The sequence below is a fragment of the Ambystoma mexicanum genome, chromosome 5q (genome assembly GCF_040938575.1).
Source record: "Ambystoma mexicanum isolate Mex_15411 chromosome 5q, UKY_AmexF1_1, whole genome shotgun sequence".
Lineage (NCBI taxonomy): Eukaryota > Metazoa > Chordata > Amphibia > Caudata > Ambystomatidae > Ambystoma > Ambystoma mexicanum.
The window spans coordinates 286,421,070-286,434,202 of NC_090933.1; the positions used below are offsets into that span (position 1 = coordinate 286,421,070).

The 13,133-nt window shown below is 46.6% G+C and overlaps 1 protein-coding gene across 1 annotated transcript in view; it reads left to right on the plus strand.

Annotated features, from left to right (window-relative positions):
- TMX3 (thioredoxin related transmembrane protein 3) overlaps nucleotides 1-13,133 on the plus strand; it is a 495,045-nt gene that overhangs the window by 125,548 nt on the left and 356,364 nt on the right. The window contains exons 3-4 of the mRNA XM_069620785.1: nucleotides 5,740-5,779; nucleotides 10,281-10,404. Coding sequence (XP_069476886.1) covers nucleotides 5,740-5,779; nucleotides 10,281-10,404 — 164 coding nt within the window. The remainder of the gene's footprint in view (nucleotides 1-5,739; nucleotides 5,780-10,280; nucleotides 10,405-13,133) is intronic.

A 13,133-nucleotide genomic window follows, 5' to 3' on the forward strand; every position in this document is an offset into this window, starting at 1 on the left:
CGCCCAAGAAAGGATCATACAGAGGTGGCGCAGAGGCACCAGGCCTGCGTTCGTTTAACAATTTTTCAATAAATTCTTCAGAAACATGAAAATCTTTAGAGGGGTAAATTCCAAATGAAAAAGCCCTATCCATATTTTTAACTGATTCCGAATGTTTTTCTTTATCATATAACAACGCTTTTTCGGCATTTGTTTTATGACGGCGTGCATGTTTATCCCTACTTTTAAGCTGCTGTAACGCTTCTTTTTTCCAATTCTGTAAAACATCAAAGGCTGCAGGTCTAGCCTTCTTTTTTAGCAAGACTGATTCTAGGTATTCAATACGGGGGATCTCAAAACTGCCATTGATTGGCCACTGAAATTCGGAGGCATGTCTGGTCTGTCTGTGCCAAATCTCATTAAATACTATACTACCAATGCCATACTTACAGTACATAGTACATGCCGGCGACCCCTCCTGTCGTGCCGGGTGGCTAAATTCCAAAGATTGTCGATCACTGCGGAACAGAGCCCTAAAGCAGCTAGACAATTTCCCAGGCAATTTACAAAAAATTGGTGTTACCTGGTCAATAATTGTGTCTGCAGATACAATACGCCAAATTCAAATTGTCAGGGTTAAATTAAGAGCCGGGTCACGACTGCACCTGACCAAACCTAAGGAGGACCGTACGGTTTATCAAAGAACTTACCTAGCGTATTTTACCTTGTGTTTGGTGGTTTCGACAAATCTGCACGCCTCAAAAATGGACCCTCGTCAAGATGCCGTGTCAGACCACACGACTATCGTCCAAGGATCGGATCGTGCAGCGCTGCCGAGGTATCGCGTCTCGTTCGGTCGGGCCCGTAGCATCACACCGTCCGATCCCGGTTCGACAGTCTGCGTCAACCTTCAATGATCCGGCATCAATCTTGAGGGTCCCTGTTCGGGCGCCAACTGTGAAAACATAAACATTGATATGAGGCTGGGAAGCCCAAAAGAAACACACCAACACATGTTACCAAAGTCAATTGACAAACGGATAGCTATTCGGCTCTCAGAGTAACGTAACAAACTTCAACGAGGGTTCGATGCATTAGTAGAGAGACCGTACATTCGGAATACTTAGGCTTTTATATCCTTTATCCAGCCCTTGGCCAACCCCCTCGCGGGTTAACCATTCTTGGGATCAGGCCTAAGGTTCCTTGCCAGGTCAATCCTATAATGTATGCATTTTGATCAGTTCCGCTGATACAGTTGTTCATTTACACATAGGTCAGGGATAGGACAAGGTCTCAGTTTGCGACCCCGACAAGTGGCCTGCAGGCATATTAACTATTCGTGTGTGCGGAGGTCACAAGGGCTAGAATCTCACTCAGAATGTCATTCAGCCTCCATTTTGATGTTCAGGGTGACTTCCACATTACAAGAGAACCTAAAATGGCGGCTAAATCCAAGATGGCGACTTACATTATTTTTCGTTAAGGTCAAGACCTTGCCGCGGAGTCTATTTACATGATATTTTAGACAACTTGGCGTAGGCCAATACACATTCAATTACTGCGATAGGAGGAATAATATTATTTCAATTCCAACAGTACGAGTGTGGGTCTGTCTTTTCACCCTCTCAGTCTGGTGATTTGTGATGGCGGGGGAAGACCCACAGGGTGTTGTCCACTTCGAAACACTGTGTGAGTGCGTTCGCCCCTCCACAATGTTGTTTGTAACTTTCTCTGAGTATCTATTGGGGGCCTGTTGTGCAACCCCCCCATATGAATTGTCTTGCCCCACAGCTTATATTGGCTGCTAGTCCGCCCGCTATGATCGTCCCACTTCACACACCCTGAGCGGGGCTTGCACCTATGTCTCCACTACCCATTGTCTCGCAGGAGGGTGTTCTGGTTTCACCCTCGGGCAGCTTTGTCTATTCTGGTGGCTGACAATGTCAATTTGTAGTGCTGCGTTCGTGTGTCGAGGGTGATGTGGAGGGTGCCCTATTCCGTTTGATACTTAAGCAATTGCCCCCCCCCCCACCTTCCACTCCTTACCGCCTTCACCGTAGGCCTCTGGGACGTACAGGCCTCTTTGCCGGCTCCGCTCAGCCAACGCTTCCTCTGCTGCTGCCTCTGCCACTTTCAGGGAGAGAGTCCGCCTTCAATTCCACACTCCTGCTTGTCTGTTCGTGTCTGTCAGTAGGGGTGCATTTTCTGCCAACTTCCTACTGGCCAAGGTGCCCGTTCCTGTGGTCGGACTGCTGCAGTCTCACCTCTTTTGTCTGCTACACTGTCCCACAGCACTCCCCATGGGCCATTGTCGCAACCCGGCTACACCACACTTCGGGTCGTCGGTCTTCTATATTTGCGGCACTGGGCTGTGGTCATCAATCCGCCAGCCTTCTGCCTGCAACAGCTCCCGGAGATCTGTCAGCCGTGGTTCTATTCTTGCCTTAGTCTGTGCTTCCTGGTGGTCGCTGCACCCGCTTTGCTGGTGGCACAGCTACATGCCCTTAGTAGCGTTCTCCAGCTCTATTGTTTCTCTGTGTCTCATAATCCTCTGAGGCCGTCTTCTTTTTCTTCCGTTTGCCCCTGTGCTTCTGTGGCATGGTGTGACTCGTCTTAGGAGGCGTTTCAGAGCTTCTCTCCCAGCACACAGCCTCCTTGATGTTTACTGCTACTGTAGCATCATTTTGAGTTGCTTCAGGCTTCATAAAGTTGTAATACAGAGCTACTCGATGCCGGATCAGCAGGAGCCCTAAGTGATCACGTCTGCTTCACATGGCTGCTACGCCCCCCAGGGAAATCTAGTTTGCCAGTACTGAAGGCCTGATTAGTTTCCCCGTAACAAAATGACTAAAAGGCCAGGGGAGTGAAGCTGAAGGCTTCACTAATGTTTGGTGGTCTATAGCATATGGAGGGAAAGTTGCCTAAAGAATTCTTTCCTAACACAGCCTTATAGACCTCAGGAGGGGTCTTTATTGTTTTGGATAATGCCCTTGCCCAACGTATACACCTTGGCTTTGCCTCGGGCCATAGCTTGGTGCCGGGTCATTATACCACAATAATGACCCCTCCCTTGTTCTATATGTGATGCTGGAAGTGCATCGGAGGGACAGGGCCTCCGTATCCTTGTCCTTTACTAGCTTTTTATCGTGTGTTCTGTCGTGTTTCCCGCGCAGGAGTTCATGTGGGACTCCTGGCGTTGCAGCTCTCTCTCTTTTGGTTTGGCGAACAGACCCGTGGGATACCCTTACGGCACCCATGGGTGGGGGTACAACCGTGTGCCTCTAGTGTATGTTTTTTGGGCACCTGTGGGTGGCCCGCAGAGCAGGGTATGGGCTGGTGGCAGCTCCATGCTGAATTTGGCAGGTGCGCTGAGTATCCTCCATTTTGGGATACCCAGGCCCTGCCATTGGAATCAGTTGATTCCTGATGGAAAACAAGATGGCCCCTGGGGCCTCTTGCTTTCTATTACCTATTACCTTGTTTTCCCAAAGTCCTGGGAAGCCCTGGCTCTGTCCCTTCCCCCTGACTGACTGTTGGGTGGAAGTTCCATATATGGTGTTGTTGTGAAGTCCAGTCCAGACTGACTGGAGCCTTCCCAGTGACTGTATGTTGTGGGTACGCCCTGTGGGTGGGACCTGGGTGAATGGAGTGTGTGACCAATATGCACTTCTTGTTGTTGCTGTCTGGTTTCTGGTATGAGAGACAAAGACTGAGACAGCCCTACCCGAAACTGCCTGAATGCAGTGTGTACTGTTGAATGGCTGGGTACTTGTCCCAATCCACATTCCTTGTTGTGAGTGTCTGAGAGGGAGGAGGATGGCCTGAATGCACTGTGTGCCTGATTGGCTGGCTGACTGCATGAATGCCCTTCTGTATGATTGGCTGCTGAGAGTGACTCAGCAGTGTGGATGAGAGACAAGATAGTATATCTGGGGACCTCTCACCAACTGAAATTGTTCAGAAGCTGTGTCTACACTTGAAGAGTAACTGGAACTGCTGATCCTCGACGCCCAGCTGGAAGACGAAGACTTGCTGTTGCATTTGCTTTGACCTGATCTGAAAGCTGCCGAACTCTTCAAGGACTGATCCGAGAGAGGACCAGGTAAGGCACCCTCTTCCCGTGCTCCGAGGGACCATCGAGCACCGCTAACCTTCGCCGAAGTTCCCTGGAAGTCAGAGCCTTGAAAGGCTGTAGACCCGAGACGGGACCGCTGAGGAGAACGTAGCAAAGCACCCGGACCTCGCCGCTGTCGAAGTCTATTGCCGTCGACCAGGGTTCGCAGTTTTGTGTAATAGCTGGAGGCCCGTCGAAGTTTTGTTGCCCAGCCGTGGGGACCACTTGACGCCATGCCGCCGACGACCAGAGCCGCCCGCTCCTTTGCCTAAGAACATTTGAATCGAAGGACTCCCTTGTCGGCAACGTCGACCGCTTTGTCCCGCCGGAGAAAGTCGAGGATGACCAACGCGCCAAGGAGAATCCGCCGGTGGGTTTCCTGCCACCTGAAGGCCACGGCGACTTCGACGACTCAACGCCCTTGTCTTCTGAAACTCTTTGTGGTCCTGAACAATCGATCGCAGAGGTGCCCCGCACACCTCATCCTCGCAGGACGTCGCTGACGAGCACCGCCTGGATCGACATTGGGGTCTCGGCACCCTTGAACTTCTCATCGCCGCCGTTGACGACAAGTTCACCATCTTCGATGCTTCTCGACGATCCGTGGCTCCTGCTTTAAAGGGAGTCACTCAAGAAGGAATTCTTAGACGCGTCTTCAAAGAACTCTACTCCACCAGGTACATTGGGGGGGGGGGGTAAAACCTTAGTAGGAGGAAATAAGGTTGTTGAACAATATATGGACTGGGCTTGTGCTATATATCTTTATTTTACAGGTTGCCCAGGTGGGGGAGGGGGGGAATCTCCACACAGAACTGCACCTAGTGGTAGGGGCCAGTAGTCTGCCTACCGTGTCAACCATCTTGCTTTCCTTCCTATCGCTATTGCTGTTTTCTGCGTTATTGATCTGTGTGACATTTTAACCGTTCAGTTGATGCACTTTAATGAGATTCAATAACATTGGTGGTACCACTTTAGAATTGTATATATTTATCATTGTTGATTTCCGAGTACAAAGTGCGTTATTGTGATCGTGTACATACCTTTTGAATATTAATTATATAAAGACTGTATTTTCAGTAATACAGTGTGTGGACATTCCTTTGTGGGGGTTCGGGGACTACACTGTACTTAAGAACCAGCCTGCATCACCTCCTGAGAAGCTAGGCCTTGATTGCTCGACTACATTACCAATAATAGAGAATCTTGGCTGGGGTCCTCTGTGCCTCTCCTCTACCATATAGAGAGCGGAAGTACAGACACCCCCCACCAGTCTTTACACTAAAAGCCAATATAGTTTAATAAATACGTTAACAAGTTGCAACAAAAATGTTTTGGTGACCTGCGTTACTTAACAGAGCCACACATCTGCAAATGTCCCAGTCTCAAGTGTTAGAAAAAAATACCCGGGGAGGAGTTTTTTGGTTTCATTATTGTGTCTGTTTAGAATCACATGTTGTAACATACAGACGCGCGAAATGTGTCTTGGACAATAAGAAAAAAAACAGGATTCAACTGTAAGTAGTACCTGTTAAATGGGTGTGTCCTCGCTGACTTTAATAGAAAGTCTTCTGTAATCGCATGCTGACACTTAACATGCATGACAATGTTGCAGCAGTTATATAACAGGACTTTTCATTTTTCACTAGGTTTAAGGATAACCGCAAAGACGACATCTGGCTTGTAGATGTAAGTATCTAGGCACCAATATGCAGTAATGCTGTTGAATGTGATGATTCATTTTGCGCATGTGTTTATTTGGGGGTCTTCTGCAGCGCAAACCAGATTATGCGCCGAGAATGCTGTGTAATGGATAGTGGAAGGGTTGCAGGTTTTGGAAATAGACTGTACAAGATGACCCATAGTCATGAGCTTTTTCTACTGCACCGTACACTACTGCACACAACCTAGTACACAAAGCACCCATTCCGACCCCCCGCCCTCCACACACACAACATCAGGCACCCACTGCTGAACATTCCCCCTCAACCAACCACGCCTTCAACACATCACAAGGCACCCAACGCCAATAACCGATGACCATTCAGACTATACCATGCCACTGCCCTCCGTGAAACTAACTTAACATGTGTTGGAAAAGTGAGTGCTCCAGATAACCCAGTTCCACTCAACAGAATATTCTCCTCATCCTAACATGCTTACCATCATCGGCCTGCGCCTCTGCATTCCCTGATCCCTCGTTCGTGACAAGTTTACCACATGCACATCACTCAATACGACCCTCCTCGCTTAAGACCATCACCCAGCTCAACCTCACATTGGTCTAAATCACCCCATCACAGACCTCACCCGAGACTGCCGCTGCCTGTCAACTCCCTCATGTACCTCAAGCAGGCATGATCGCAAAACACACTCTGAAAATCATGTGTGCCCAAGCTTCTGCACCTACGGCTCATTGACCCATCCAGTCCTCCCAAGAATAGCACGTTTCTTTCAGAGCCTAAGAAAATGGAAGATTGCGTCCAGGCTCACCAGTCTCCACTGACAAGGTGCATGCAAACTCCTTAAACTCTTCTCTGCTCTCGGGCCCATCAGGTGCTTCTTGCAGGGCTGTGGCTTATATTCTAAACATTTCTGGTTTCCACTGTCGGGTGGAGGAATGTTTTCCCTCACTCTACTGGGTACCTTGCTGCTCCTCTTTTTTTGCTCTGTAAGCTTTCACGGTTTGGCAGTAATTAGTGCTGTGGCTGCCCTGTACTGTTTTTCTGAGGCAGTACCACAAAATGTTCGTCTTGTACGATTGCATCATTTTCCAGCTTGTGCACTCTGTGACTCGGTGCCATGTTCAGACTCAAGAAATGGCTGCAGCCATATGTGGAGGCCCACAACACAATTTTTTTTTATTTTTAAAATCTTTTTATTGGCATTTTTATCTCACATTGACAGGTGATTTGCATTTATTAACATTACAATGTTTCTGCCTATGTTCGTAGTTAACTTGCCAATTTAACACAAACAAACAAACACAAACTGTCTACGTTAGTATAGTAGGCTTTGCAGCATCTTAGCTCATTCCGGGGTTATATCTTGTTCCATTTGGTGTGCTGCTTTAGGGTGGTGGCTAGAGCGGGTCCGTCATCCGTGTTCATCTATGTTGTGTAGGTAGCTTCATCGTTCGTTTCCTTGTGTTCAGGGGGGTTTGTCGTCCGATGGGAGGAACAAGTCCCTTATTAAAGCCTTCCATGCCCCAAACGTAACGCTGTCCTTCACTGCGTTTTCAGCCATCCCTGCCCCCCACGCCTCTGTTTCTGCAGCGGCCCATGGCGCCATTTCTCCTTTCCACCTAGTGTATTGTGGGCCTGTTTTTGATTTCCATGCCATTGCTATTGTTCTTTTTGCCAGCATGCATGCCATGTCCGTGAGTTTCACAGTGTGCTTGATCTTGCTCCATCTGAGATACATGCCCAAGAGGCATTGAGGCCTACAACACTATAGTGCCACTAATAAGCAAGGAATTTGCTGTGAGCAACGAGAGCTGAGCTGACCGTAGTTTCTCTACCAGGTTCGTCCAACTCAGTCCTTTAGTACCCAATGACTTTGGTTTTGGTCATGTCACATTTGACTCTTTGAGTTCTGCCTTTGGCACAGCTCATTCTGGCGCTCCCTGTCGGGTGCTTCCACAGAATTATCCAAAGGAACTTCGGTGACCTAAGACTTCTCAAGTGTGATCCAAGTCCCATCTGCAGCTTGTTTCTTGGCATATTCCTGAGGCTCTGGCTATGGCTAGCATTGAGGGCCCGTCCTTGCAAACACCATCCCATTAATGACCTTCTGACAGTACCATTGCTCACTCGGGTAAGCATTACCGAGGCTGCTTGAGGCTCTGCTTAACAGGTGCAAGACTGAGGTCTGGCTATGCATATCTCCGAGTGCATATTAGACTACGCCTGTAAGCATATATAAAGCAAGATGCAACTTTTTGCTACCGTTCCAGCTCTTCAGCTGAGGGGCCACCGGCGAGCCATCCCTTGGAGAAAAGGATTTTGGATCTGATGCAGTGCAGGCACACAAGGAAAAGGTCCCATGGGAAAAGAGTGACACACTACCACACAGATTGGTTCACTAGTGTCAGACTCTGGCACTTTGACCTCTTTGCCCACTAGAATGGTAAAATAATAAACGCCCTGATCTACAAAAATGTACAGACCAAGACACCAGCCTTCGCTAGGCCTTCAGTCCACTATATTTTAGCAGGTGGGCAGAACATTCCACTACCCCACTCCAGTGTGTTGCCATTTATGGACATCTGCGATTGTCGATTAATACATGTGACATCATGCACATGTCTAGAAAGCTGTCAACAAGACTATAAGGCAACAGCAAATAGTGGAGCTTTCGCCAGTGAGGGAGATGGTGTGAGATGAACACCTGTTCACGCTTCTTGGTTCAGATTGTTATGAACATCCTGTTTGAAAATCTCTGGACTTCAGTTATAGCCCCAGAGATGCTACTGGCACAGATTGGCACACACAGGATTTTTATTTTTTATTTTTAAATTGGCGTTCTCCTTACGGAATACCGTGGTATAGAAACATTGAACACGTTCTGTGGTGTGATGCTCCCAAATGAATAGCAAATCTGCAATATAAAATCGGATGACATGAGTACATGTTAATGGGCAACAGTAACCTCAGCCATTCTCACTGGTCACTGCATAATGAGCCCGGGTGATAACGCAGGGGAGACTTTCTATCATGTATTTATTTGATTTCACGCCCTTCAAGTGACTTTCCGTGCGCCAGCCCTCTGCTCATTGGAGCCCTTGATGGGAAGAGTTGAGCATTAAATATGTCCCAGTGTCTTCCATGTTTGAAGTATTGTTGGAGGCCACATAATGAAATCGGAACGTGTGTCAAGAGACGGACTGTTGATTACATTACAATGCAGTAAATAATTGCACCACCCAGTGTCTTTTACACACTTTTCATAGCAGACATTGAACCCCTCATCACTCTTCTACATTTGGCCCTGAGGAAAGGGTACAGTTCGTGGCAAGATGCACACGCTCGCTTCAGGGAGCAAACTCCCTCTTGGCAAACTTTAGTGTCTCTTGTACCTGGCATTCTCTTTGGTCACATGACGTAGTCCTTCTGAAAAGGTTCCATCCAGGAGATACTCTTGAGGGCCATCGACTGTTTTCTTCAGTGCATTGCATCCTGGGCTTTTCCATCAACAGGCGCAAATCCCGCTTTAGTCCCGCATCTCGCTGCGATTGTCACCCTGCATCCCTTACCAGTGCCAAGGGCCACTTAGAAAAGTCAGCCTATGCAGTCAGTAGCCCTAGTGTCTGCAGACTCGTAATAATGCTCTTACAGTTACTGCCCATTTTTTTTTATCAAGGTCAGGCTTAAATAGAAGAAATACTTTATGTACCCCCGCCCCCTCTTCCCCTGATCCTCCCTGCATATTCACAGCACAACGTTTTTAGCTGTTGCACAAAAGCATGAACACGTTTGGGTCATGCATACGTATCAAAATGCATTCACTTGACAAGTAACGAGTCAATTGGACAATAAAACTATAGTTTTTGGGGCGATTCACTACTAGCAATGAAGCAAACCTGATTCTAGCAATGTTAACAATTGGGACTCTTCCTATCGATGAGGCCGATTTTATTACAAACATGTTTTAAAATAAGCCTAATCTTTGGAAAAACACTTTTCAAAAAAATAAAATGGAAAATGCCTTTAGAAGTTTAAAAGAAATAAATATATTAACATATTCATCAATGCCCAGAAATTGATAATTTGATAATTTTTGGAAGAGGGGCAAGGTTGAGTATGGGTTAGTGTAACACTCATTCACACACACACACCCCTTAGTTTCTTAAAGGATGCTAGTGAGAAGGTGGCACTCAACATGTCTTTAGCATCTCAATCAAGTTTTAATTTAAATTATAATATCACACAATCGAATATGCTTTTTGTTTTTTTTAAATCACAAGTCTCCCTTAACGCCACAGACGTTCACAGAACATGTTTTCTTTTAGAAATACCCCTGGCCCCCATGATCCATTCACAATTGAAATAAATATATGTAAGCTAGTATGCAATGTCACGTTTGCTATCCCTCTTAGGAGATGCAGAGCAGACCATGATATGAGCATGAAAAATACACAAATTAGAAGTATTATGTTCCCAAAATAACACTGTGTATATTTCCTTTTTAGTTCTATGCACCTTGGTGTGGGCACTGCAAGAAACTGGAACCAGTGTGGCATGAAGTTGGTTTGGAGATGAAAAGCAGTGGGGCCCCCGTCAAAGTTGGAAAAATGGATGCAACTGTTCATTCTGGTCAGTATTTTACAATAGCATATTTCATGGGAAATAATGGAGGAGACGATTACTTCTTTGAACTTGCTCTTCTACATATATACTCTGAAATGACAGCTTGGGTTTCCAGCATAGGCTACTATTGTGGTGTATTGTGAATATAAACTGTGCGTGCATGCTGCATTATTTTGCATTTGAATTTCTTGTGCAGTGTTTTCATTGCCCCGCTTCTTTTGAAGTGCTTGCAGATGCAGAAAGTAGTGTTCGATTGGCGGTGTAAAGTAAAGGGGTATGGATTTCGGTGTGCCACATGATCTTGGGGTTATAAAGAGCATTCATTGGGAGCAGGCAGATTGGATTATGCCCCTGTGCATTTGCAGGGAGTCACCATTTAATGTGAGGTTCAATGGGGAGGGCATTTCTGTGGGCTGAGCTTTGTAATTGGACACATCTCATCCTAAATCATATGTACTACTTTGTGCCAAATCCATGTAGGTTGTGCAGGGACAAAGGGGTGTGTGGCTGGCTAACTGTCACAATATTATGGCGGATGTACTGGTATGAAACGGTGTTCTCCTTTGTTTGATAAACACAGTCTGTTGAAAAGAGTGATTTCCTAATCTGGGGGCCAGGTAAGTAAGTAGGTGTGTGTGTGTGTGTGATTCTTAGGTTGACCAAATTGCTCTCTGTTGGTTTTCCTCACTGTCGTCGTGTCTCTCTTGTTCGGTCTGTTGCTCTTACTCTGATTTTGCTTTCTCTTCTAATCATGCAACATATCAGTATATCGTTAACAAAATGAGAAACCATTGATCACCACATTCACCCTTATACAGAGCTATCAATCGTTCCTTGGATGATGTAGTAAGACAAACTAAAGGTGAAACAAATAAACATACTATGATAGCTGCACACATGTGTTCCCTTCTCGTTTCCATAGATCATCTCAACATACTTGCCGAATTTCATAAAACGAATTCCACAAACCAACTAATGACCGATATCGGAGCTAAACATATACTCAACTCTGAAAATCACTTCCACCCTGAGATCCACAAACCCAGAGGCACACATTTGAAGATGTCCACACACCCCCTTGCCCAAACACCCAGCCATTTATGTCAAACATTAGGTGCTTAAATCATATGCTGTTTATCAGGTGCAGTTTACAATGTCTTGTTGATGTCATTGTCACAGATGTCATGAAAAACTCCATAATTAGCTTGGATCTTTTCAAGGTTATCTCTTTGCAGATGGCGGTCAGTATTGAATTGCAGGAGGGCCTAAGGTGGATATCCAGTCCTAGACTCCACCTCCCATGGGCTCCCTCTACCCTAGGCTAGGCTTCTCTACTGCCCAGAAGATGGCCTATCAGGACTAGTGAAAGATAAATCCTACTGGCTTTTAATATGTTTCTACAAGTGAGGTTCTAAAAGTCTACCTCCCTCCCTCTAGAAATATCCAAAAAATAAGCTTATTCTGGTATTTTTCCCAGGGCACTGAGGGACATGGTTCACCTTCTGTCTCAATTCCATTAGTCTTTCACTCACACCCTATTCCCTCCCTATTCATTCCTTCCCTCTTCCTCTCCTCTGATCCCACCTACTTGTTTTGCTCTCTCTCCTGTCCTATATTCTTCCTAGTTTCTTCTCTACTCCCTCTCCTACTCCTCCCTCCTGTCATCCTGCTCTTCTCACTCTCCATCTCCCTTTGATGTTTCTCACTCACCTCCTTGTACCTTTTCTTCCTCCTTTTCCTCCCTCCTTTTCCTGCCACATCCACCCTTTACACTGTCTCCTCTCTCACCTTTGCTCCCACTCTTTCTTCCACTTACACTTTCTCTGTGCCATCTTTCCTTCTACTTTCCCTCTACTCTCACTCTCTCGTACCTTCCCCTCTCACTCCATCACCCGCTCTAATCATCACTCTCAACCGTCACTCCACACTCTCATGCTTGGCACTACTCTCTCACACCCAATTCCTCACTGCCTCCCAAAATCTCCAACATGTCTTTCGACACTGTGCTACAACTGTTTTCTGCCTGGCCTTTCTGTTTGCCACCTCTCTTTCTGCCCTCACCCGAGGACGCTTAAACTTTTTTGGCTATCCAGCTTTTTTAGACCGGGGCCTTCCTCCTTGATAGCTTTGTCCCCTTCTCATTGGTCTTTGTCCTCACCTCACCCCTCGAAAAAATCTGTTTATTCCTTTTCCACAGGAGTTGGATCCCTATGTGGAAATCTTGTAAGAGCCCCCTTTATTTCCACCCCTCTTCTCTGGGTGAGCATTCGTAGGTTTTTCGTGCCTATGACCAGTGTCTACTGGCTGCTCATGGTACCCTCCTGTTCCTGGAAATCTGTGCCACTGCTCGTGTTCTGGAGGTCATGAAACAGTGAGATTTACATATGATGTTGGAGCTTTGGCTCATGGAGGTCCCGGCTAGACATTAACTGCATCCTGGAGCTGGCAGTTCTGAAAGAAAGCAGCGCACTTCCACCTGATAAGCAGCTGCAAGGCATAGTGTGATACAGTGGTACCAAGGTCATGGTTTAGGGACTGGAGTCCTACCTTTTCCCTCACTCTGCCTCTGGCGAAGAACCCACTCTGGCATATGATGGGTTCAGCTGTGTGGTAAGTCGGAATCGGGAGATGGACAAGGAGGCATGATTTTCATAAATTTTCTTTCCTCTGTCCCTAGCCCCGTCCCCTAATGTGGGTCGTTTTGGTCTTTCTCCCCACTCTGGGTTATCTCTATT